We start from the raw sequence: 26,184 nt of genomic DNA, 5'->3' as shown, positions 1-26,184 counted from the left end.
CAACTAATCACACCCGTGTACTCAGCATCCAGGTCAAAACCAGACCTAGCCCCCCAGAGTCCCATCGTGTTCCTTTCCAGGACTGTCCTGCACACCAGGTAAGCTTGTTTCTCCCTTAGCAGCAATTCCTTTTGCCGGTTTTAAACTATATATAAATGGAAACTTTGAATGAGCTTGTATAAGCCAGTGTTTATTCTCGTGGATGTACATTGTACCAATGTATGATTATAGTAGCGTTTATTCTGTGGTTGATGGGCATTTCGAGTGGTTTTCTATTTTTTGTTTTCTGGCCATTGTGAATAGTGCTTCTATGAACACCCTGTCACGAGGATTTTGGTGATCATCTATAAGCGTTTCTGTAGAAGTCCCACGGGATCTCTAAAGTTCTAGTGAGTTCCTATGTTGACACCGTAGTGGATATGTGCTCTCCAGAGTGATTTGTACCAATTTACATGTGTGTCCAGGCTGTGGCTTTCTTTCCATGTATTTAAAAGCACTTTCACATTTGCCCCTTGCCATATATCACTAGAGAGGTACCACGATGGCAAAGCCCGACTGGGGAGAACTTTGATACTGAGGCCAAGCGAGTTAAGGAATTAAAAAGACTCAAAGCAGCTGAGTGGGACAGTGTTGGCTCTCAACAAACCCGAGGTGGATTAGTAGTTACCACATAAAAATAGAGGCTCAGAGCTTGGCAGGGTGGCCCTTACCTTTAATTTGGCAGAGGTTGGAGGATCTCTGTGATTTAAAGATGAGCCTGGTCTACATAGTAAGCTTCAGAACAACTAAAACTACATAGAGAGACCCTGTCTCAGAAACTAACAAAGGAAAACAGGGGATCAAAGCACTGGTGTGGTGACCCCGGGGCTCAAATCCCACCTCTCAGGAGATGGAGGCAGGTGTCAGGAGTTTAAGGCCAGTTCCCAGCTACAGTCTGAGTTTGAGATCAGCCTGGGCAACGTGTGACCTTGTTTCATAAACAACATAACAATAAAAATGAAAATTGAGGCTCAAGTGAGCACACGCTTTGATTTTTTAGAGAGAAGCTAGAATCCAACATTTAAAAGTTTTGGCAATTTACATTTTTGGAAAACCTCATAGTAGCCAAACAAAACCCCAGGGAGGTGGGGAGGCAGCCCTTGCAGTTCTTAAACCTGTGAACTAGCCCTTGGGGCATGGCTTCAGGCGGAATTTGACCTGCAAGTCGTCTCACTTGGTACAACTTAATTCCTTCCCTGGCCAGGGCCAAAACTAAAAGCCTGTCCGTTTGTAATTCTAGACTACAGGAATGGTCCGCACTAGACTATACAAAACAGCCTCCTGTCCTACATCTCCAGTAAGCTGTCTTTTGTCACCCAGTCTCACTCTGTTTAAAATATTTAGGGGAATTTTTCGTGGTTTTTCTTAGACATTTATTTTTATTTTAAATTATTTGTGTCTGTAGGTAGGTGTGTGCACATCAGTACAAGAGCTCACAGAGGAGTCGGATTCCCCAGGGCTTGGATTTACAGGTGGTTGTGAACGCCCGGTGTGGGTTTTGGGGATCCGCTGCAACAGTCCTACAAACTTCACCGCTGAGCCATCTCTCTCGCCCCAGGTTTCCTTTTCTTAACTGGCAGCTCCGAGCAGGGGAATTCCAGTCCACGCACATTCTTAAAAAGTCTTGTACTCGAGATCTTGCTGGGACGCAAGGAGTTAAGAGGAAATGGCCTATTAGGGTTTTGCTAATCCGAGAAACCTAGGACCTCAAAACTATGTAGAACGCCTGTAAAAGCTACGATTCCACCAGGCGGGGATGGTTGGCAGAGAGGCCCCGGAGGTTCTTAGAGTAACTGCAGAGCAGAACCTAGAACGGCCATGAGCATCCCGAGATCCGCTGGACCAAGGCCCTGACCTAGCGCACGAGATAACGGTGGCGCTCTCTGGCCCGGCCCGGGGCAACTCAGGTGAGGCGTGTCTCCATCACGCCGTTAGCTGCAGGCTCCTCCGAGAATCTCACCGGAGGAGAGGAGCCCGGGCTGCAGTGCGCCAAGTCGGCAGCCCACCCGGGTTCCCCGGCTCCATGCGCAGGGGTCCCCCCCGCCCCGCGCGCCCCCACCGCCGACGGGACCGCCCGGGAGCGCGCGCAGCCGGTCACGGAAAGTTGGCGCCGGCGCGGGGGCCGCGCGCTCCGGCCGCCCCCCCTCCCACCCACCCGAGGCGCACGTGCCGCCGCGCCCCCGCTCCCAGGCCCAGACGGGACGCCCCCCACCCCCACCGCGGCACGCAGTGCGCAGGCGCCTCCCCGCGGGTCCCGGCGGCGGGAGCGAGAGAGGGAGGCGGCGGGCCCGGCGGGAGCGGCTTCAGCCTCGGCTGAGGGCTGAGGCGAAGAAGGCGGTGGCGGCAGCGGTGGCGGCGAGGCGGCGAAGGTGATGGCGACGCGGGGCCCATGAGGCGGCGGCCGGCGGGACGGGCCGAGGCCCGGCGGAGGAGGCGGCTTCGGGGGCGCCCACCGCCGGGTGAGCGGCGGCTTGAGGGGGACCCGGGCCGGGCGCGGCCGGGCGAACTCTGAGGCGCCTCGAAAGCGGCGGCGGCGGGAGCGGCTGCGGGTCGGGCTCCCGGGAGTGGCGGGGAGGGAAGGGACGCCGCCGAAGGCTTCCCGCCGAGCCCGGAGGGGCGTCGCCACCGCGTCCTGCCGCCGCCCCCGGCGCGCCCGCCCTCTTTGTCCCCAGGCGCGCGGTTCCCAAATTGGGAGGGAAACGGCTCGGGCGGGCCGGGAGCGGGCAGCGGCGCTCCCGCAACTCCTCGGGCGGTTGGGGGCCCGGCCGGGCCGGCGCTGGGCGGGCTGGTCTTTGTCTGGCGACGGCGGCCGCTCCTCCGTGGCGTGCTGCGGGTCCGGCGGCTCCTCCGGCTCCGTCGGAGGTTTTTACCGGAGGTTCGGTTCGAGCGCTGCGCCGCGGGAGAGGGGCTGGCGGGAGGACCCGACTCGTTGCCTCTTGTTGGACGCCTTTTCTTTACTTGAGACGACTTTATCCTTACTTCGTAAAACTTTGGAGCTCTGTTGGTTTGTATTTTTTTTTTAATTGTTCTTCGTTGAGTCTCCAGATTGAAAATAGAGGGGAGGCGCTAATGCTGTGATTGGGCTGGCTGCTGCGGTTGGAGTTTTTGAGTTGAAGTGATTTATGTGATTTGTATTTAGAATTTGGGGGTCTCCCGCCCCCTGACCCTTAGCGATATATATTTGGGATTGCTTTTCTTCTGCGGAGTGGATGAGTTGGGTTTTTATCATCTGATATTTTCGGTCCTCGAGAATTGGCAGTGCTGCAGAATTCATTGTGCTCCTGCTTGTGTTTGGTTCTCATCAAACTCGGTGAAATCGAGGAAATCAAGGTAGACAAAGTTCTGGATAAGGTATTTTCTGTGTGTCTTAAGTCTGAAAGTCCTTGTTTTTGTGTGCATCCTTGTAAGTGGATATATGTGAAAGCGCTGTACAAAGCTATACAAAGGAAAGATTTTAATTCTTTGTTAAGCAGAAATCATGTATTACAGATACGTGAGTATCTGTAGGAAGAGAATTAATGATGTAATCTTGGAATCAAATCCTTCTCTCTGTAAACAGTTGGCAGGAATTTTTCAGAGCAAGAATGAAAAGCAAAAAGAAACAAAAAAGCCCCACAAACTTAATTGCGTAGCTCCTAACTAAATTGCTTAGCTCCCAACTAAATTGTGAATTTTTTTTTTTTAATTTGCAGGTTTCTTTTAGTGTAAGCAGGGGTTTGTGTGCAGTTACTTTGAGTTTCTGAAGGGCTGTGTAATGGCAGCATGCTAGAAACTCGAGCGGACTCTTCTGGGTGAAGGGTGAAAAGCTTTGTTAAACCAATCCGTTACCCAGATCTTCGGTGCAGAGTACTGTCGGCAAAGGGTATTTTGGAGAGAAAACTGGCAGTGTAAGTTTTATAAATGTGTCTATTTGTCATGGTCTCAGCCATTGGTGTCATTCTAGCAACTGAGCAAGGTGTTCAGTGCTGGCTACATACATAGTTCACAGTCTGGAGTTGACTGTCAGCAAGCCATGGTTTATCTTTCAGACCTGTGGAATGTCTTTACCCAAAAGGGTTTTCCTAGGTGCCAGCATGAGATGATCTCATTAAAGATAACATTTTACTTTTTATTCTCTTTGAAGCAGGAACTTGTATGCAGTTCCAGTTGATCTGGAACTTGGTATACATCCCAGGCTGGCTTTGAACTCTAGCCTGACCCTCCAGGTGATGGGGTTATAGGTGTGTACCACCACTGGTGGCTCATTCAACAAACTCAATGTTTTTGTTTGTTTCTGAGACAGAGTTTTTCTGTAGCTTTAGAGCCTGTCCTGGAACTAGCTCTTGTAGACCAGGCTGGCCTCGAACTCACAGAGATTCTCCTGCTTCTGTCTCCTAAGTGCTGGGATTATCCTCTTATTATTTTTAACATGAAAAAAAAGATTAGCAATCTAGAAATTATCTAAAAGCCTTGAAAACAATGTACAAGCTTTTAGAATAAGTTTTTCCTCTTTGGAAGAGGCGTTGTTTCACATACTATTCTTCTCCTCTAACCTCTAAACGGTGTTGAACTCCCTAGTTACAGGGCTTGTTGTATCCATGTTTCTGTGGGACCTAACTGGTTTTGACTAAATTAGTTGTAACCTCATGATGACTTGTACATACCTTTTGAGGATGTTTGGAGTTAAGTGGAGTTAGACTCTATTTTTAGGGAATTCCTTTTGACTCATTCTTGGACCTGGGATTCCTACTTGCCCATCTAAAGTAGGTATTTATGTGGACTTAGATTCCATCCTGAAATGCTGTCTCCTCAAGGGTTCTGATTCTGCTCCAGCTCTTCCTCAGGGCCATCTCTGATGTTGGCCATGTCTTTACCTGATAATCTTGGCCTTAGTCCTTATTCTTCTTTGCTCACTCTAAACTTACCCATTCTTGGTCTTCTGTTATCCAGTATATTTTGAATTTTGTTGTGCTTTTGAGACAAGGTCTTGTTCTAGCCCAGGTTGACTGTGAACTTACAGCAGCCCTGCTTCAGCCTCCCCGTGTGCTTGTGGAATTGGAATTACTGGTGTGAGCCGGTATGCTCCGTTAGTGTGTATAGCACTGGAGATTGAGCTATAGCCTCTTGCATGCTAGGTAAGCACTCTGCCAGCTACACCTCCAGCTTGCTTTTATAGTTCTCTTTCTTTCCCTTCCTTTCTGTACTAGGGATTGAACCCACAGCATGGTAGACAAACACTTGGCTACTGAACTACATCCCTAGCCCTGCTTATATATATATTTTTCTTATTCTGTGTATTCTTGTCATACTTACATCTTTTTCCTATTTCCTGAAAGTTCAAAGCCCACCCAGAGAGTCTTTGCATACACTCTGTTTCCTTTACCCCAGAGGCAACTTTTTATCTTTACTCCTATCAAGAAACGTTTCAGGATGAAAGAGATGACTCAGTGGTTAAGAACACTTGTTCTTACAGAGGACATGGTTCGATCGCATACATGTCAGTCAGCCATCTATAACTCCAGTTCCAGAGTATCTTAACACTGTCTTCTGACCTTGCAAGCACCAAACACATAAGTGGTGCACAGATAAACACATGAACAAAATACTCATACACATAAAATTAAAATAATAAAAAGAAAGAAACCTATTTCTTTCTAGTTTAGCTGAGGGATCTCTAAAACAGTACTCTTCTGGGAATCTATGCTTATTTGTATAATGTCTGTGTCACCATTAGACTGTATAGTGTATTCTGTAATGTTTAGAGTAATGTCTTGTCTGTGATATCTCAGTGCCCTCAGCACCTAGCTAGTTCATGTCTGTATTCAACAATTTGGTGCTTGCTAATTTTTTCATTGTAGTTGTTTGGTATAGTAAAGTACTTCTGATAAAGCTTTAGGGTCTCTATCTGGAAGATTTGCTGTAACATATATTGATATTCTCTTCCTTTGTGTTTGTGTTTTATTGCCTTTTTTTTTTTAAGGTAAAGAGTCTTCCCCCATACAACCTAAGGTGACCTCAGAACTGGTCTGTGTGCCTTAACCTCAAGTACTAGGATTATAGATGTGTACACCTGGTTTAAATATTGTGTTTGTATGTTAGTGGCCTTACGTGTGTTTGTAATGTTTTGTTGTTTGTTTAAAGATTTTATTTTTAGTTGGACATGTGGCACCTAGAAGACAGGCAAGTGGATCTCTGTCAGTTTGAGGACACCCAGGACTATATACTGAGACCCTGTTTCAAACCAAATAGAGCTAGGGAGATGGCTCAGGGGTTATGAACACAGAGAAGTTTAATTTGGTTCCTCGAATCCATATGAAGGCTCCTAACCTTCTTAACTCCAGCCCAGGGATCCATTGTCCTCTTCTGGTCTCTGCAGGCACTGCATGAATGTGGTGCACATACTTAACCTGGCAGGCAAACACCATACACATAAAATAAGTTTAGACAAATAAAAAGATTTATTTTATGTGTATGTGTGTGTGCCTGATACCCAAGGAAACCAGAAGAAGGCATTAGATCCTGTAGGTGATTGTATGCCACCCATTGTGGGTGCTGGCATTCAAACCCAGGTCCTCTGAAAGATCAGCCAGTGCTCTTAACTGCCGGGTCGTCTCTCCAGCCCCTGATATTTTCTTTTTAAAATTAAAAGAAATCAAGAAAATTTGTGACTGTTTTTCTAACTTTTGTTAAACCTCAGTGATGATGTCTCAGCTTTTCATGTGCTGATGTTGTGGGTGGGTAGTGATGGTGTATTTGAATGTTAGAACATTCACTAATGATGTTCAGGGGCCCAGGTTTGATTCCAGCACCAAAAACAAAATAAAAAATACCATGTCCCACCCCTTCACCCCAAACAACTAGTTCCCATAAACAAAGGTACTATATTACCTGTAGTATAATATGTATAATATTGAGGAATCTTATTTTCAGCAGGATCTTTGCTAAGCTTGAGCAGTCTGTCAAGTGAAATAAGATTTTTTTCCTTTTGACACACTGAATCTATCTAGTTGTTAAATTTTGCTTTGCTTTGTTTTATGTTTTTGAGACAGAATAACTTAAACTCTGCAGTCTAGGCTGCCTCAAACTCATGATTCTGCTGCCTCAGCTTCCCACGTCGAGGCTCGTATTATTGATTTTATCCCGTTTTCCAATACATAATTAGAAACCCATACTAGCCTTAAACTTAGACTATTCCTGTCTCAGACTCCTAATACTGGGATTACAGGTTTGAACCACAAGGCCTGACCTAGGCCATCTTATTTTGAGTTTGGAAAAATGTTAGGAATTGTGATGAATAAGAATGGCCCTTATAGGCTCATATATTTGAATGCTTACTTATCAGGGAATGACACTTCTTGAGAAGGTTAGGAGGTGTAGCTTTGTTGGAGGAAGTGTGTAACTGGAGATGGGATTTGAGGTTTCAAAAGCCCAAGCTAGGCCCAGTGTCTTTTTCTTCCTGCTGTCTGTGAATTCACTGTAGAACCCTCAGCTATTCCAGCAATATGTCTGCATGCCAATATGCTCCCCACCATAATGACAGTGAACTGAACCTCTGAAACTGTAAGCAAGCCCCAAGTACATGCTTTCTCTTGTAAGAGTTGCTGTGGTCATGGTGTCTCTTTACAGCAATAGAACACTAAGACAGAAATGGTAGAGATATCTTAATTTAGAAGAAAAAAACAAGTTGTGTATCTGAAGCCATTGCATTCTGTTATACTTAAAGCTAGAATATAGAAGTGGGGAAATATGCCTATGGTTTGAGATATTATCTAAGAAAAATTTCGTACGATTTATGGTTTGCATCTTAGGTGTTCCCCTAAAGCATGAGTTGAAGGCTTTGGTCTCTAGGTGATGATGCTGCAGGAGGTGACAGTGTGCCTTTGGAGGCTGTTTTTGTGCTTCCTGGCTTCTGTGTGAACAGTCGTGTTCTTCCCCACTCCTCCCATGAGTCTGTGTGTCCAAAGTAATGGTGCCAATGACCTTGGGTTGAGATTGATACCACAAGCAAAGTCCATCCTCCTTTCTTGGTTTATAGTTGTTATTATTAGTCATTGGAAGCTGATGGATGCACAGAGGCTACAAAGTCTTTTCTTCTCTTTTTGTATTGAGGCAGCATTTCATGTAGCTGAACATAGCCCTGAATTCGTGATCCTCCTACCTCCACCTCCCAGGTGCTGGGATTCCAGGTGTGTACCACATCCTGTAAGAAAAGTGGCTTTAAAAACAAAGGACATTGAGCCTATAGTTCATGATCCTAGAGAAGCTAAGTGCAAGCTGAATCCTGAGAAAAACATACCTAGATCCACCTGGAAAGGGGAAATAGACAAGATCACCTGACAGAATTGGGAGCATGGGGGTGGGAGAGGAGTAGGGAGGGTGGAAGGGGAAGATGAGGGGAGAAAAGGGGAGGGGGAGTAGAACTTGAGAGAACAGGATAGTTGAGATGGAGGAAGGAAAGAGATATCTTTATTGAGGGAGCCATTATGGGACTAGCAAGAAACCTGGCACTACAGAAATTCCCAGAACTCCAAAAGGGTGGCCCCAGCTAAGACCCTAAGAGGAGAGGGTGCCTGAACTGGCCTTGCCCTATAGTCAGACTGATGAATATCTTAAATATCACCATAGAACCTTTACCCAGCAACTGGTGGAAACAGAGACAGAGACCTGTATCGGAGCACTGGACTGAGCTCCCAAAGTGCAGTTGAAGAGTGGGAGGAGTGAGAACATGAGCAAAGAGGTCAAGACCATGATGGGATCACCTACTGAAACAGTTTACCTGAGCTAATGGGAGCTCACCAACTCCAGCCGGACAGGGAAGGAAACAGCATAGGTCCAAACTAGTCCCTCTGAATGTGGTTGACAGTTGCTTGGCTGGGGCAGACTGCAGTGGCACGAGAATTTATCCCTACTGCTTGTAGGGTTTTTTTTTTGTGTGTGTGTGTTTTTTTTTTTTTGAACCTATTCTCTTTGGATGGATACCTTGCTCAGCCTAGATATAGTAGGGAGGGCCTTGGACCTTCCCCCAAAAGCAATGTGCCTTACCCTCTCTGAGGAGTGGATGGTGAGTTGGGGGGGGGGAGGTGAAGGGAATGGGAGGAGGGGTGGGAGTGGGAACTGGGATTGGTATGTAAAATGAAAAAAGATAGTTTGTTTTCTTTAAAAAAAAGAAAAAGAAAAAAATAGTAACACACACACACACACACATGAAAGAAAGAAAAAGAAAAGTGGCTTTATTATTTGAACCACAACAGAACTCCGCATCTAGGAGCTTTGTTTCTAGCTGCTTTTTATGTTTTTCACAGGGAAACTGTCCCCTCACTCTGGAGGTTTGAAATTGTATATATATGAGCATAATTTCTTAAGATAGGGAAAAGAAAAAGGAGATCTGTGTTCAGAATAGTATTCTTAAATTCTAATAGCCAATCTTAAAGCCTCAAAGTAACATTTTGGTTTTAAAAGGGAGTGTGTAGAACTATATATTAATACCACAAGATAGGCCCATTGGGCATGTACTGAATCTCATGGCATGTTGTTATTCCAGCAAAAGAACCCGTGATATGAAGGAAAGTGATTAGAAGATGAAAATTGTATAACATTCATGTTGCAGATAAACATTTAATGGAACTTGTAATTGAAACTGACTTTTTTTTCCTACTATGTATGTGCAGGGGGATTAAGTCCTGAGTCTCCTGCGTGCTACACAAGTGCCCCACTCTTGATCTAAATCCTCAGCCTCTGGCGGCTGTTTTAATCAGTTTTTCAAATAAAAGCAAATTCCTTCCAATGCCTAATACCGGATGAATATCAACAAAGAATGATGGCACCCACTGTGGGTTTTCAGGGACTGCTGGGAGAGTGTGGAAGCACAGACTGATACCAGCACGAGAGGCAGAGGGGAGGGATGAGGAGTTCAGTCAGTTGATGCCAGTCTGGACTGTGTGAAACACTGTCTACAAAACCCAGCAATTTAAAAACAGAAAGGAAGCCTGGCGGTGGTGACACACGCTTTTAATCTCAGCACGTGGGAGGCAGAGGTAGGTACATATCTGTGAGTTAGAGAACAGCCTGGTCTACAGAGAGTTCCAGGATAGCCAAAGCTACACATAAAAACTCTGTCTCAAAAAACATTAAAAAAGGATATTAGGTGTGATAATTTCCCTTTCTTTTAATTAAAAAATTGTGTATGTGTACAGGCAGGACCATGACATTCACAGATGGAGGTCAAAGGACAATTGTTTTAATATATTTGTTAAAAATTTATGTTATGTGTATGGTGCTCTATATGTACACCTACATGCCGGAAGGTAGATGGCTATGAGCCACCATGTGGTTACTGGGAGTTGAACTTAGTTAGGACTTTTGGAAAAGCTACCAATGCTCTTAACCCTGAGCCATCTCTCCAGCCCTCAGAGGACAACTTTTGGGAGTTGGTTCTTTCTTAACCCTGTTGAGTGACACAGGGTCTTTCTTGGTGGTCTGCTGTGCTGCATATCCCAAAATCACTGCCTTTGAACTGTGGACTTTTTTCACCTCCCATCTCCATGTAGGCATGCTGGGATTATAGATACATGGCACCCAGGGTTCTTTCAGGATTGAATTTAGGTTTTCTGGCTTGTGCTACCATTTGAACCCCATCATACTGGCTTCCTGGTAATGTTTTATACTTCATCTCCATGTTGTTCACATGTCTGATTAATTTGTGAAAATTCCTGAAGGAGTGCACTTGTATCTGTGCTTACTCTTTCCCTCCCTGCTGCTGGAATTAAACATAGGGTCTTGTGCATACTAGGCAAACGCTCTCCCACTGAGTTAGCTGTACCTCAGTCCTGTTTGTTCATCTTACCATATTTTATTCTTCAGTAAGTTTACCAAAAAATCAAAATTGTGTATAAAAATTTAGGTTGAAGAATTCTTTTGAAAAATACACCTTGCCTGATAGGCTCTCACAGCTGGAGTAAGCTAGTCCACTTTAGGTGGTGCCTCTATTCCCCATCTGTCACAGGCTTCTTCTCATCCTCTTTAGTTTTATTACATTATTGGTATCCAAAGGGTTCAAATGCTAAAAACAAAACAAAACAAAAACAGTGTATTTGAGAAATAATTGAAATCTTACATGCCACTCATTTTCTTTTACGATTTATTTATTTTTATCTTATATATGACCTGAAGTTTCAGCTCACTCATGTAAGCACCTAAAAGGGGCTGGAGACATAGCTCCACAGTTAGGAGCCCTGGCTGCGCTTCCAGAGGACCTGGGTTCAACCCCGGCAACCACAGCTCACAACTGTCTGCAACTTCAGTTTCAAGATATCTGTTGTTTTTTGTTGTTGTTGTTGTTGCTGTTGTTTGTTTGCCTCTGCAGGCACCAGGCACACAATGTGGTCCAAAGATATACCTGCATGCAAAACACTCATTCACATTAAAAAGAAGAAAATAAAAACTTTTCAAAGATGTATAGATACCACTATGGTTATTTAAGAATACGTTTTGTTCCTCTAAGAAGAATATTAATATCCTAAAGTAATATCACCACCCCTCATAGACTTAGACAACCACTAATCCACTTTCAGTCTTATTACAGATGCTTGGATTTGTCTAGATAATTTTGTATTTTATCTAGATAATTGTGGATATTTAAATTTTGTGTTCTGTGCTAAAAAAAAAATAATTACAAGACAAGCGTAGTAGCACATGCTTACAATCCCAGAACTAGCAGTTGGAGAGGAAGGGTTGTAGCGTTGTAGCGTCCAGGCTTTGGCAGGCTTAGCAGGGCTGCCTCATGATCTGTCTTGGGTGTGTGGTATTTCATTTTACACTTCCACATAACAGTCCCTCTCTGAGGAAAGTCATAACAGGAAGGTCAGGGAAGGAACCTGGAGGCAGGAGCTGAAGCAGAAGCCATGGAGGAGTGCTGTTTACTGACTTACAAATAATGTACTTTAAACGATTTTTTCCCCCTTATTTTATGTATGTATGCCTGAGTGTCCTGAGTGTGTGCTTTGTGCACCATATGTGTGCAGGAGCCCTCGGAGGTCAGAAGCACTGGATCCCTTGGAGCTAGAGTTAGGTGGTTGTAAACTGCGATGTGGGTGCTGGAAACAAAACTGATGTCCTCTGCAAGAGCAGCAAACATCTCTCTAGCCCCTCAAAGAATAATGTTAAAAAAATATAATTGTAGATACACATTAACACACACCTGTAATCCTAGCATTTGGGAAGTAGAGGCAGAAGGATCAAGGCCAGCCAGGGCTACACAGTGACGTAGTGAGACCCTATCTCAGCTCCCCACCCTTACCCCTCAAAGTCATTGTCTGTTTATTCCAGAGGCTTATAACGGTATATAAAATATTCTTATAGCAACTATTCTGTATTTAGGAATAATTACAAATATAGTATTACTGATCAAAAGGTAGTATTTTAGAGTTTTTTCTTGGTGAAGAGTGGCTTTTTAGAAAAGGTCTATTTAGACCAAGTGTCCTTGATTGAACTGTGGCTGTCTGCCTCTGTGCACTGACAGTATTTCAGTTCTTGATAAATATTGCTCAGATGTCTGTAAGAAGTATGCTAGATCACACTTGCCATTGCTGTATGATGACGTTAGAACTTACACAAACCTAGCAATATTGGGAATACATTTATTTGACGTGTTCACTTTCCAAGACTGAATATTGTTTAGAATTGTCAATTTGATCTATGCTTAGGCTGTTTTAGATGTGGATACTAGTACTATCCTTTTTGAATGAAGACAGCCCCACTTAGGAGGCGTTGTGGATGAATGTGGTATCCCATACTTTTCCAGCTGGTTCCTGAATGTTCTTGAATTCAAGCAGAATGGCTCTTTGCCAGTGTAAATTGGCACTTCAGCCCACAATGGTGTGTTTTATTTCCTTGTTGGTTGATAGAGCCAACATTTCAGATGCCTCTCTTTTCGGTTGGTTTTATAATTTGATTCATGATAAATTATATCTTGTGTTTCTCAAATGTTGTTCATAGCCAGGAACACTTTTGAAAACAAGTTGTTTTCCTGTTTATGCCACATAGATTACTGTTTGCCAGTTAGCTGCCATAATTCTTTTTCTTAGAAATTGTCACCAGCTAGTTATTAAGCATCTATTATCACTGATGTGGAATTAACTTCCACTTAAAACGTTCCAGTTAAACAAAACTTCGTTGTAAACCCCTTAATTGATTCCTTGTCTGCACACTGCAACGTTACTCATCCAGGGGTGTGAGTCACTAGCGATTCTAATGGATTGCTCAGCTCTCCATCTGGGATGCTCAGAGTTATGTAGTGAGCCCATCTTCAGGTTTTTTTTTTTTTTTTTAGTTTAGTCCAGATTTTCTGGAATGGCTGTTTGGGAAATACTTGTTTTGTTTTGAGACAGGGTTTCTCTGTGTAACAGTCTTAGTTGTTCTGGATCTTGCTCTGTAGACCAGGCTGGCCTCGAACTCAGAGATCTGTCTGCCCCTGCCTCCTGAGTGCTGGGATTGAAGACGTGCGCTACCACCTCCCATCTGGGAAATATCTTTATGAAAATGTGACATCTTGTTATTGCTAATGTCATCACTGTTACTTTGCTTCCTTCCTTACCCTGAAGTGCTGAATTTTCTGTAATTTTTTGGTTGTTTTATGAATTTTATTGTGCCAGAGATAATATTAAGCAATGTGAACCTTAGAAATCAACGAGTTTGTTAGTCTCCATTTGATATTCTCCATTATGTCACAATTGGAAAATTGGAAACATGGAAAGAGGGAATGGAGAGATGGCTCAGTGGTAAAGAACATGTACTGCTCTTACAGGGGACCTCAGTTCAGTTCAACTCCAGGAGATTTGAGATGCCTCTGACCTTAGTGGGTGCCTGTAGTCATATGCTTGTGTGTGTGTGGAAAGAAATACGGAAAATAAGACCTGATTCCTGAAACATGGAAATCACATTCTGAAATCACTGTCCTTGGCTCCTACGCCATTCTGCTCAGTTTTGTAAAATTTAGGGTTAAGAATCAATTACTTAGTTTATCTATAGATTTTTGTTTATTTTTGGGGACAGAGTTTCTTGGTGTAGCCTTGGCTGTCCTGGCTTCATTTATTTATTTATTTTTTGAAGATTTATTTATTATTTATGCAGTGTTCTGCCTGCATGTATGTCTGCAGGCCAGAAGAGGGTTCTTGATCTCATTACAGATGGTTGTGACCCACCATGTGGGTACTGGGACTTGAACTCAGGACTTCTAGAAGAGTAGCCAGGGCTCTTAACTGCTGAGTCATCTCTCCAGTCCTGGCTTCTTTTTAAAATATTTTAAAGCTTTGTGCTGAGTTCATTTGAGTTTGGTTCTAGCTTGCTTCTAGGCCTGGGTCTGAGCATGCTCAGAGCTCCCAGTCTAAATCAGCTTCGCCTCCTGAATGCTCTGGTGTTTAGGATCTTTCCCCTTTGGTTGGTAGGAATACAAAGCATTGCTTGTCCTGTATCATGTCCAAATTGCCCCATTGTGGGTATTTTCTTCATACATGAACTAATCAGTGCTGAAGACGGGAGGCCCTTCACAGATATCCAGGGCCTGTTTCTGTAGCATGAATCCTCCCACGTCACCATTCATTTCCCTGTGAACTGTGATCTGTTCTTCATAGTAGTCACCACTGACTGCACATATACCAAACACTATGCATCTATAGCATTAATAATATTAATTATGATATTAGCTGGGCATGGTGAACCAGACCTTTAATCCCAGGACTTGGAAGGCAGAGGCAGGTGGATTTCTGAGTTTGAGGCCAGCCTGGTCTACATAGAGAGCTTCAGGATAGCCAGGTGTAGCACGAATTGTAATTTATTTTAATAATAACCCACAGTCAGATATTGAGGGGTGAAAGCTATGAGATCAGAGGAACAGTGCAGCCCGCCACTAGAGAGACCTCCTACTTCTACTGAATCCTGGGACTGCTGCCTCAGACTGCTCTGAGCTCCTGTCTCCTCTTATCTTATATTCCTTTCTCTTCCCAGCCTGTCTCCACCTCCCAAGTGCAGATCACCTTTGTTTCTCTTTTAGACAGGATCAATTTTGTGTAGCCCAGGGTGGCTTTGAACTAACAGAGATCCGTCTGCCTCTGTTTCCCAAACCTTGTGATTAAAGGTGTGTGCCACCACAGCCTGGCCTCTAATGGCTTCGCTCTGCACGCTGATCTTCAGGCAAGCATTATATGTTAACACACAAACAAAATATCACTACGTGTTTCTATATAGCATGCTGCCCTGAGTTCCGCCTGCTTCCTCTGTCTGGGCTGTCTCCTCAACTCAGTGAGTCTACTATACTTTGTTTATTTCTTCCTCCTTGCTCTGGAAACCCTCTAGTTAGCTTAGATAATTAGAGGTCTCATGTTGTTTCCCTCCTCTCAGGCATTTCCTATTATTTAAGAAGTGAATAACTACTGCTTTATAGACTTTCCCGTAGTGTTAATTAAGTGTATTAGTGTTAATACATTCAGGACCATGTCATATCCCAAGATGTCCTTGAACTGATGTGCTTTGCCTCAGCGAGCTGAGTGCTGCTATTAGAAACTTGGTACCATGCCTAGTCTGTCTGACCTTTTGTTTTGTTTTTTGGTTTTTCGAGGCAGGGTTTCTCTGTGTAACAGTCCTGGCTGTCCTGAAATTCGTTTTGTAGACCAAGCTGGCCTCGAACTCAATGAGATCTACCTGTCTCTGCCTCCCAAATGCTAGTGCTGGGATTAAAGGTGTGCACCACCACTGCCCGACCTTTTTTTATTTTTTTTAAGATTTATTTTATTTTTAATTCCGTGTGTATAGGTGGTTATGAGCCACTGTGTGGCTGTTGGGAGTTGAATCTGGGTCCTCTGGAAGAACATCTAGTCCTCTTACTGTATATACACACACACACATACACACACGCACACACATGGAGATTGAATCTGGGTCCTCTGGAAGAACAGCTCGTCCTCTTACTGTGCACACACATGTACGCACACACACGCAGCAGTATATAGATATGTAATGGCTCACACTTGTGATCTCAGTACTTGGGATACTGAGTCAATAGGATTCCTGAGAGCTCAAGGCAAGACTACAAAGACCCTTCCTTACAAAAAGAAAAAGAAAAAAAGAAACTGTTCATTGTTCCCTTGTACTGTTTCTAGTTAGCTCTTTTTTCTTTAGGGGTAGGGAGAGGAAGCTAAGCTTGGTGGTACTTGCCTGTGTAGTTTGAGCATTCAGGAGGCAGGGGCAGGAGGATTGTCACAGGTTCTAGGACAGTTTGATCTAAATAGTAAGTTCTAGGCTAGCCAGGACCAATTTAGAGATGCTATCTTGAAAACCCAAAAACCAAATATTTAGACAAGTAAATAAATAGTGGAGGTTGATCACATTTCTATGTATTGACTTTTGTTTTCCTCAACAAAATATGAGAGCCAGCGGTGGTGGCATATGCTTTTAATCTCAGTACTCAGGAAGCAGAGGGAGGTGGATCTCTGTCAGTTCGAGACCAGCCTGGTCTACAGAGTGAGTTCCAGGATAGGCTCCAAAGCTACAGAGAAACCCGATCTCAGGGGGCGGGGGGACCCAAAACAACAACAACAAAAAAACAGATAAACAAAAAATAAAATTTAAAAAGTATGAGAGTTTCTGAGAATCTGGGATTGGGCTGGGATCACATGACTTAAGGAGCAGGTTTTAAAGAGCCAAAGCCAAAATGAAACATCTCCAGGGAAAACAAGCAAATTGGTTTCTGAAAAATGTTGAAGATTAGAAACTGAAACTTGAAAGTAAAAATGGTTAACTTCTAGCCCGACATTTGGCCTGACGCTAGATTCTGTATAACATCCTGTCTTCTGCTTAAGCCATCCACAGTCAAAGGTCACTGCCTCATGAGGCTGCTTACTCTGTGAGATAGACGGATAAAATGGGAATCCAGAGGAAAAGTCTAGAGGGTTGTAACAAATGCTGAAAAAGCAGGCACTAGAGAAGTGCCTCTGTCCGTCTGCTGACCAGATGTTTATTTAGCACTTAATGTACCTTTCCCTACTTCCAGATGCTGAAGTAAGGGCCTGGCATTTGTCTTTTAGGGGCTCCTAGTCAAGTTGAGGTGACAAGATAAATGTTGAGGCACTCATAATAATCCTGATACTGTGTTTGGTTTGCCTTGCTCTCAGGACTTGGTGTGTACAGTCTGCATATCTCCCCTTTTAACAGTTGCCTCAAGTTTGCTGTCCCCAACCTGTATATACTAACTTCTCAGTGCCCAGACATTGCCCCATTCAGCCATTCCACCCTTCCTGATCGAAAGGAACCTTGCAGTATTTTTGTTTTGTTTTTAAGCTTTAATTGATTTATTCTACATTTAAGATCTTAAACTCTGAAATTTCCTGGTCTTACCAAGTGTTTTTATATTCATTTTATTCTATGTATATTAGTGTTATACCTGTATATCAGTGCACCACTTAGATGTCCAAGAAGATTAAAAGTTGTCAGATCCCCTGGAACAGGATGGTTGTGAACTACACGTGCTGGGAACTGAACCTGGGTCCTCTGCCAGAACAGCAAGTGCTCTCAACCTCTGAGCCATCTCTCAGGCTTTAAGAGGGTTTTTGTTTTGTTTTGTTTTGTTTTTTTGTTTTTTATAAATCAGATCCCAAGGATTGGAATAAAGTTCTTTCCACATGAAGCCTGTGTGTAGTCCTGTTTGCACTGGGTGTGAGTGATGCTGGGAATCCAGCACAGGCCCTTTAGCATGCTAAGTGAGCACTTTACCACTGAGACACAACCAGCTACAATAGCACAATTCATCACTAGCAAGACTGGCTGGCTTCAAATTCTGGTTTTACAATATTTAGTAATTAGATGATCTTAGACAAATTACATACATTATCTGAATCTCACTTTCTAATGTTTATGATGATCCCAATAATCAGACTCTACCACCTGAGATAATCCAGATAATATGATTTATACTTAAGTTTTAAAAATCCTATAAACTTCACTTAACAGAAGAATGCAGTAAGTTTTTACTTGATCCTAATAGTGTATAACTAATAGAAAATTGTTATGAATTTTGGGCCTAATGTAACTCAGTGGTATAACACTTCTAGTGCAAGGCAAGGTAGATTTATATCTGAAGTTACTTGGAAAATAAACTAAAAATAGCGTATTTGGTTTCTGTCCAATTACTGTTAAATAATCAAACATGATTTTCTTTAGTATGTATGTGGGTGCGTGAATAGTTTTGAATTATGGACCACCATGAGCTGTAGTATACTTTTTAAAAAATTAGTGTTGGTTCTGCTGTTCCTTTGGAAGCCCATGCTTTTTTATTTTAGAAGGAAAATTGCCCATCACCCATTTTATGTGATGTTAAAATTAGTAAAGCATATCATTTATATAGAAAGGGATACAGTAAAATGCTGAAACAGGCTTCTCTTTAAAATCAGGTTTATAAGCTGGGTTGTGGTGGTGCATGCCTTTAATCCCAGCACGAGGAGGCAGAGAGGCAGGTGGATCTCTTGAGTTTGAGGCTAGCCTGGTCTACAGAATGATTTCCAGTGTGGATTGCCTTGGCGGGCTACTTAGTCTAGGGTTAGTAGCCCGCCTGGCAGTTGAGTTATTCCAGGGTCACGGAGAGGCACTACCTGGAAGATATGGGCTAGGAGACAGGAAGAAGGCCATGCAAAGTTTGTCAGAGCCTCCGTTTATTACAGATGGGGTATAGCTTTATATATGGTAAAGAGTTGGGGGATGGGCACAGGGTTCTGGGCTCTTGCCGCGTGGTTCACGTTGGTCACATGGTTCTCGTTGATCACGTAGCCAGGTTACCTTCGGTCAGGTCACTGTAGGCCAAGAAGTCGCAACTAGGAGATGACACACCTAGTTCTCCAGATAGTTTGGAATGTGGGATGGGTTCCGCTAACAGATAGCTCTCATTAACAGCCAATTTGGGTGTGGGGTAGGCTCTGTCAATAGAACCATTCTTAACACAATTATGGGTGTGGGGTTCTCTGCAGACTCCCCAGGGTGATGGTTCCTGTAATGATTTTAGGAGGAAATTGGCTCCTGACATTCCAGGACAGCCAGGGCTGTTACACAGAAACCCTGTCTCCAAAAAGAAAAAAAAAAGTTTGTTTAGCACCTATGGTGCTAGCTTCTGTTTGGTTCTGATGAAAGTCTGGTAAGGTACCCAGGCAGCAAGAGACTGGCAGCAGATCACCTCACCAGACAGAAAGCAGGAGGGACTCAGGGATCAGGATCAGGCTTTTATAACTCCTTCTCCCCAGTATTCAGTGCAAGAGACCCAACTTTCCACTCTGAGGTCAACATCCCAATGGCCTGTAGAACGTCCATTAGGCCTTTTTTGTTTGGTTTTGATTTTAGGTTTTTGGGTTTTTTCCAGACAGGGTTTCTCTGTGTAGCTCTGGGTGTCCTGGAACTCATTCTGTAGACCAGGCTGGCCTCAGAGATTTGCCTTCTTCCTCTGCCTCCCAAGTGCTAGGATTAAAGATGTGCGCTACCATCACCTGGCTTGGCCATTCTAAGGAATAACTCCAGCATGTGAGGTTGAGGAGGAGAGAGACATTCAAATCATACTAAAGAGAAACCAAAACAAAATCATTTATTACTAAGCTGCTTGTAAAATAATGCCATTTTTTAATGTAGAAAGGTATTTTTAAAGATTTGTTTGTTTTTATTTTACAAGTGTTTTGCCTACATGTATACATGTGTATAGTGTGTGGGCCTGGTACACTCAGAGGTCAGAAGAGGGCCTTGGATTCCCTGGAATTGAAGTAAACAGCCAGTTGTGAGCCACCACGTCGGTACTGGAAACGAACCTGGGTCTTAACCATCTCTCCAGCCCCTGATTGTTTTTTTTTTTAAGATTTATTAATTTTATTTATATGTGTGTTTTGTATGCATGCACACCATGTGTGTGCCTGAGAAGGTCAGAAGAAGACATTGGACTAGAACTGGAGTTACAGGTGGTTGTGAGTAACTGTGTGGGTGCTGGGAGCTTAACCTGAGTCATCCCCAAGAGCAGCAGTTAGTCGTGCCCATTGAGCCATTTCTCCAGCCCAGCTAATGCCATTTTATACTTGGAAGTTCACATTGATGAAAGACTGAGGGAAACAGCTGGGTGGTGGTGGTACACACCCTTCATCCCAGCATTTGGGAGGCAGAGGCAGGCGGATCTCTGTGAGTTTGAGGCCAGTCTGTTCTAGAGAGAGTTCCAGGACATCAAGGACTACATGGAGAAACCCTGTCTCAAAAAACAAACAAACAAACAAACAAACCAAACTTTCTTTCATGTATATGGATGGATGCTTTGTGTGCATGTATGTCTGTGTTCAATGTGTCTGCCTGGTGATTATGGTCAGAAGAGGACAGCAGATCTCTTGGGACTGGAGCTTTATGTGGTTATGTCTGTACCATCCTGTGGGTGCTGGGGATTGAAACTATGGAAATGCTCTTAACCTCTAAGCTGTCTCCCAGACCACTTTGTGACAGTTTCTCGTCATGTTGCTGGTTTATCTTGCCTCCATGTAATTAAGAAAAAGGATGACATAATTTGTGTTGAGCTCAAATTATAGGGAAACCTGTACCAAAGACTTCAGGATGTGGATCTAGCGGTTGGGGTTCCATAAAAGCTCATGGAAAGAAAGACTGGGCTGGTTTAACATTCTCTCCTCTCTCCCTTTCTCTCCCCTTTTATCTCAGGGCCTCATGTGTCCCAGGCTGGCCTTGACTTTGAACTTACTCCTGATTCTCTTGCCTCCACATCCTAAATGTTGAGTTCTAAATGCTCTACTTATGTGGTATTGGGGATCAGATCAGGGCTCTGTGTAAACTAGGCCAGTACTCTACCAACTAAGCCACAGCCTCAGACTTGGCCTGCTTCAGCATTCCTAAGCTCTCAGTTTAACTAGTGCACAAGACTGAATTCTAGGTGTGTTAAAATTGGTGGTGCAGATGGTTGTGAGTCACTATATGGATACTGCAGATTAAACCTGAGCCTTCTATGAAAACAGCACCTGTCTAAACCACTGCACCCTCTTTCCAGGCGCGTCCCCCCACCCATCACCCTGCCTGTCTCCTGAGTTCTGACATAGCACTAGTTTGGCTTTGTGTGTCAGCTTTCCACATAGAAATTTTAACATGTGAATTTTGGCAAATAATTTTTGCTTTTTTTCTTAAAAGTTTTTTCCCTATATCTTTTTTGTTTTGTTTTTCAAAACAGGGTTTCCCTGTGTAACAGTTCTGGCTGTCCTGGAACTTATCTCAAAACAACAAAACCCCAAGTTCCAGTTAAATTACCATGAACACTCAGGGATTTTTGTTTTTGAGACAGTGTCTCACTTTGCAGTCATGGCTACACCACATAAACCAGGCTGACTTCAAACTCAGGGAGATCTGCCTGCCTCTGCCTTTTGAGGGCTGAGATGAAAGGCTATGGGCCACGAGGCCCAGCCTCAGCATTGTTTTAAATGATAGTCATGAACAGAGTTGGTGCCGTATGGATGACATTTGACCATAGCTTTTCAAAGTTAAAGAGCTTGATAATGAGCACTAAATTCTCCTGCATTGGTTTGCTTTGTTGATTGTTTTGTTGTCTTGAGACAGAGTCTAGCTACGCTATAATACAGCCAGCTAGCCTGGAACTTGCTGTGGAGACTTCACAGGGGCCTCAACTTCACATTGTTTTGTTTTTCAAGCTGTCTTTGTTTTGTTTTTAATCACAGTCCAGGTGTTTTCTCTCTGACTTTGTGAGCCTTAGGATTTGTAAATCTCCTCCTGTGGAGACTGGTGTTGCAGTGACTGAGCCAGCTGTTGGGTGTTTCAGCTGAACAGCTTGCTCCTACTTGGCTGCTCGAATCCCAGTGAGAAGTATTGGCTGTGGCAGAGACAGGGCTGTTGGTAGCCTGGTTTAGCCTTGCAGTGCTGCTGCTTTGTTTTTGCTGTAGTTGCCAACGTTCATTAGTGGGTTTGTTTGTTTGTTTGGTTTTAGTGAGGGTCTTGCTTTTAACCCTGGCTGGACTGGAATTCTAAGGGATCTGCCTGTCTCTGCCTCCCTCTTCCAAACGCTGGGATTAAAGGTGTGCTCTACCATGCCCAACAGTTTTGAATTTTCACAAATGACTCTTTTCTCTATTAGGTTTTCTTACTTTTGAATTAATTAATTTATTTAACCTGCATGTATGTATGTGTACTATGTATACTCCTGTACCTGCAGAGGCCAAAAGTGGACATTGAATCCCTTGGAACTAGAGTTACAGACAGTTGTGAGCCACCATGTGGGTTCTGGGAATTGAACCCAGGTCCTCCGAAAGAGCAGCCAGTGATCTTAACTGCTGAGTCATCTCTCCAGCCCCCTATCAGGTTTTCGTAAAAAAAACTTTGAGATCACTGTTAATTTCTCCTTGCACTTATTTTGGGAGGAGGAAAGAATGGTATTCACAGTCAAGCCTGTTTCCATCTCCTTCTGGTGACCCATGTGGCACACAGAAAACTTTGTTTCTTCCTGAAAGTGACACGCTTGTGATTCATTGTTTTCTGTGGGAGGAAGCTCATGACCTGCTCTTTTCTTTTTCCCTTCCAGAGAGAGTTTGGGAAAGTAACGAACATAATACCATTTCTGAAAGAAGGTTTTGGGTAACAGAAGTTCTGGATAACAGGTAAGTTTGGAGTTACTTGGTGGTGATGATTACCATAGTCTTCAAGTGCCATGTGGGAGAGGAAGGAGGGGTTGAAAATGTAGATGGGCTTTGTGTCAAGTGTTATTGGGGGTTTGACACGTGACACAGATTCTAGACATAAATGTGAGTATCTTGTAATTATCCTCTAAAATGGTATTTTTAAAGATGATGCCAAGCTTATGGTGGCTCACATGAGGAAGAGACCTGGTCAGTTGTTCTCATCGACTTAGACAATGAAACCCAATATGGACAGTTCAACAAAACCACATTATATGGGCTGCACATGCCTGCTTCAGCATTGCCAGGGAATAAATTTCATTTTAATTTCAATTTCATGATGACAAACACATGTAATCCCAACATTCCAAGACTGAGGTTAGAGGTCAGCCTAGGCAACATTTGACCCTCTGAAAAACAAAAACAAAAAATAAATAAATAAAAATAAGAGCCGTACATGGTGATACACGCCCTTAGTCCCAGCGCTTCTGAGGCAGATCTCTGAGTTTGAGGCTAGCCTGCTCTAGACACTGAGTTTCAGGATAGCCAGAGCTACATAGTAAGACCTTGCTTCAAAAAACAAAAACAAAAAGTATGCTGCTTTTTAATAGATATGCCCACCGGTTGGATTTGTTGTGCTTATAGATCAGTTTAGCATACTTTTTTATATCTGTCATTGAAAAATATATATATTTGTTGTAAGAGTTTCCATTGTGAGCTGTTTAAGTAACTAGGCTGTGTGGCCTAGCGGAGAATACTCCCTGCTTTCTGTGAGTGCTCATCATTGCCAGTTATTGACAGCTGTAATTCCTTAATTACTTTGGGAAAAAAAATTGAGAGAGGCTCTCATTGTGTTAGTCTGGCTGGAACAGACTTTGTAGATCAGGCTGGCCTAGAACTCACAGAGATTCACTTGCCTTTGCCCCTCAAGTGTTGGGATTAAAGGTGTGTGTCATTACTCTTGGCTTCTTTAATTACTTCAGCATTTTGTTAACTGGTCTAAAACTTTAAGCCTTTAGCAAATTGCCTCTTCACAACGGAGTCGAGCCCAAGGTCTCTTTTATTATGTTTTCAGAGGTAACTCTGTGACTGGACCAGAAAGCTACCCCAGTGCATTATTTTTTTTTTTCTTCTTTTTTTTTTGTTTTTCGAGACAGGGTTTCTCTGTGGTTTTGGAGCCTGTCCTGGAACTAGCTCTTGTAGACCAGGCTGGTCTCGAACTCACAGAGATCCTCCTGCCTCTGCCTCCCGAGTGCTGGGATTAAAGGCGTGCGCCACCACCGCCCGGCTGCATTATTTTGATATATATATATCACAATGTCTAGATGTCCCATAACACACTAATATATGCAAAAAATACAGTGTGCTACATCTGAGAAATCTCAATAAAGAAGGAAAGCAAACAAGACCCTCTGTGTCCAGACATGGAGTAAGGTGTGCTGTCTCTCCTAAAGCTGTTGGAGTCGGGTGTGACTATTCTAATGTTCTGCCGGGAGTCTTGAAGTGAGCTACATTTTGGGGTTGCAAAGTCCCTAGAAATACTATGAATTAAAATTTACATTGTCAAGGTTTGATTGTTTGTTGGGGCAGGGCACCAAAAATAGAAAACTATTTTTAGCATTTGTTGATTCACTTGGTACTTTTTCACATACCAGGGCAAACCAATTCCATCACCATGAGTTGGAGCTTCCTGACTCGCCTGCTAGAGGAGATCCACAACCATTCAACGTTTGTTGGGAAGATCTGGCTCACTGTGCTCATTGTCTTCCGAATTGTCCTAACTGCAGTGGGAGGAGAGTCCATCTACTATGATGAGCAAAGCAAATTTGTGTGCAACACAGAGCAGCCAGGCTGTGAGAACGTCTGCTATGACGCCTTCGCACCGCTCTCCCACGTGCGCTTCTGGGTGTTCCAGATCATCCTGGTGGCAACTCCCTCTGTGATGTACCTGGGGTATGCCATTCATAAGATTGCCAAGATGGAGCATGGAGAAGCAGACAAGAAGGCAGCTCGGAGCAAACCCTATGCCATGCGTTGGAAACAGCACCGGGCTCTGGAAGAGACAGAGGAAGACCACGAAGAGGATCCTATGATGTACCCAGAAATGGAGTTAGAAAGCGAAAAAGAAAATAAAGAGCAGAGCCAGCCAAAACCTAAGCATGATGGACGGCGACGGATCCGGGAGGATGGGCTCATGAAAATCTACGTGCTGCAGCTGCTGGCTAGGACTGTGTTTGAGGTGGGCTTTCTAATAGGACAGTACTTCCTGTATGGTTTTCAAGTCCACCCATTTTATGTGTGCAGCAGACTTCCTTGTCCTCATAAGATAGACTGCTTTATTTCTAGACCCACTGAAAAGACCATCTTCCTCCTGATAATGTATGGTGTCACAGGCCTTTGCCTATTGCTTAACATTTGGGAGATGCTTCATTTAGGATTTGGGACCATTCGAGACTCACTAAACAGTAAAAGGAGGGAGCTTGACGACCCGGGTGCTTATAATTATCCTTTCACTTGGAATACACCATCTGCTCCCCCTGGCTATAACATTGCTGTCAAACCAGATCAAATCCAATACACCGAGTTGTCCAATGCTAAGATTGCCTACAAGCAAAACAAAGCCAATATCGCCCAGGAGCAGCAGTACGGCAGCCATGAGGAGCACCTCCCAGCTGATCTGGAGACTCTGCAGCGGGAGATCAGGATGGCTCAGGAACGCTTGGATCTCGCAATCCAGGCCTACCATCACCAAAACAACCCCCATGGTCCTCGGGAAAAGAAGGCCAAAGTGGGGTCCAAATCTGGGTCCAACAAAAGCAGTATTAGTAGCAAATCAGGGGATGGAAAGACCTCCGTCTGGATTTAATCTTGGTTGGGCTTACAATTCGGATTTTCATAGTTTATGGTAAGCAGCAACTCGCTGAATAATGACTTCCATTGAGTAAACATTTGGCTCTGGTTATCTTCAGGGATGCTGTTGGCTCATGATCCCAACTCAGGGACTCTGAAGGTGGAGCTGGGATGAGTGGGGAGGGAAACACAGTGTTCCCAGGCACAGGTTCTCAGCAGTAATACAGTGCAGAACTTTATGTTGTGTCTTCCAGATCCAGAGAAGAACAGATATATTTAAATCATTCTGTTGAACAGTTTTTGTATGTACAGTATTATGGTACTTTTTTTTTAGTATGATAACTTTTTTGTATTTGTACATTGGACTGCTGTAGTTATACTTTTTTATATTAAAGAAAAAAATCGTTGTAAATAATGCCTGTTAAAAGCTACTGTGATTCTTTTGTTTATCTAGTGTTACCTTGTGATTAGAGCTGTAGTAGATGGTACACTTAATAAAAGTGCCTCGTTTTTTTTTTTTTTTTTTTTTTTTTTTTGGTTTTTCGAGACAGGGTTTCTCTGTGGCTTTGGAGCCTGTCCTGGAACTAGCTCTTGTAGACCAGTCTGGTCTCGAACTCACAGAGATCCGCCT

At 43.5% G+C, this 26,184-nt stretch overlaps 1 protein-coding gene across 6 annotated transcripts; it reads left to right on the top strand.

Annotated features, from left to right (window-relative positions):
- Nucleotides 1-1,766: 1,766 nt before the first annotated feature.
- Nucleotides 1,767-25,968, top strand: Gjc1 (gap junction protein gamma 1). 6 transcript variants are annotated; one of them, XM_075990569.1, is made up of 3 exons: nt 1,767-1,946; nt 22,610-22,685; nt 24,359-25,968. In XM_075990569.1, exon 3 carries the CDS (start codon nt 24,379-24,381, stop codon nt 25,567-25,569), a length of 1,191 nt encoding a protein of 396 aa, XP_075846684.1. In that variant the 5' UTR covers nt 1,767-1,946; nt 22,610-22,685; nt 24,359-24,378; the 3' UTR covers nt 25,570-25,968. The 6 variants fall into 6 exon arrangements, with proteins under 6 accessions (XP_075846684.1, XP_075846685.1, XP_075846682.1 ...); XM_075990570.1 differs by lacking the exon at nt 1,767-1,946 and adding an exon at nt 2,298-2,408; XM_075990567.1 differs by lacking the exon at nt 1,767-1,946 and adding an exon at nt 2,380-2,498.
- The last annotated feature ends 216 nt before the right edge of the window (nt 25,969-26,184 follow it).

Source organism: Microtus pennsylvanicus, chromosome 11 (assembly GCF_037038515.1).
Source record: "Microtus pennsylvanicus isolate mMicPen1 chromosome 11, mMicPen1.hap1, whole genome shotgun sequence".
Lineage (NCBI taxonomy): Eukaryota > Metazoa > Chordata > Mammalia > Rodentia > Cricetidae > Microtus > Microtus pennsylvanicus.
Note: the sequence above shows the minus strand (reverse complement) of the source record. Positions and strands in the feature narration are given on the sequence as shown.

Excerpts from the sequence above, each read along its gene's own strand:
- Gjc1 (XM_075990569.1), top strand. The coding sequence starts at position 24,379 with ATGAGTTGGAGCTTCCTGACTCGCCTGCTAGAGGAGATCCACAACCAT.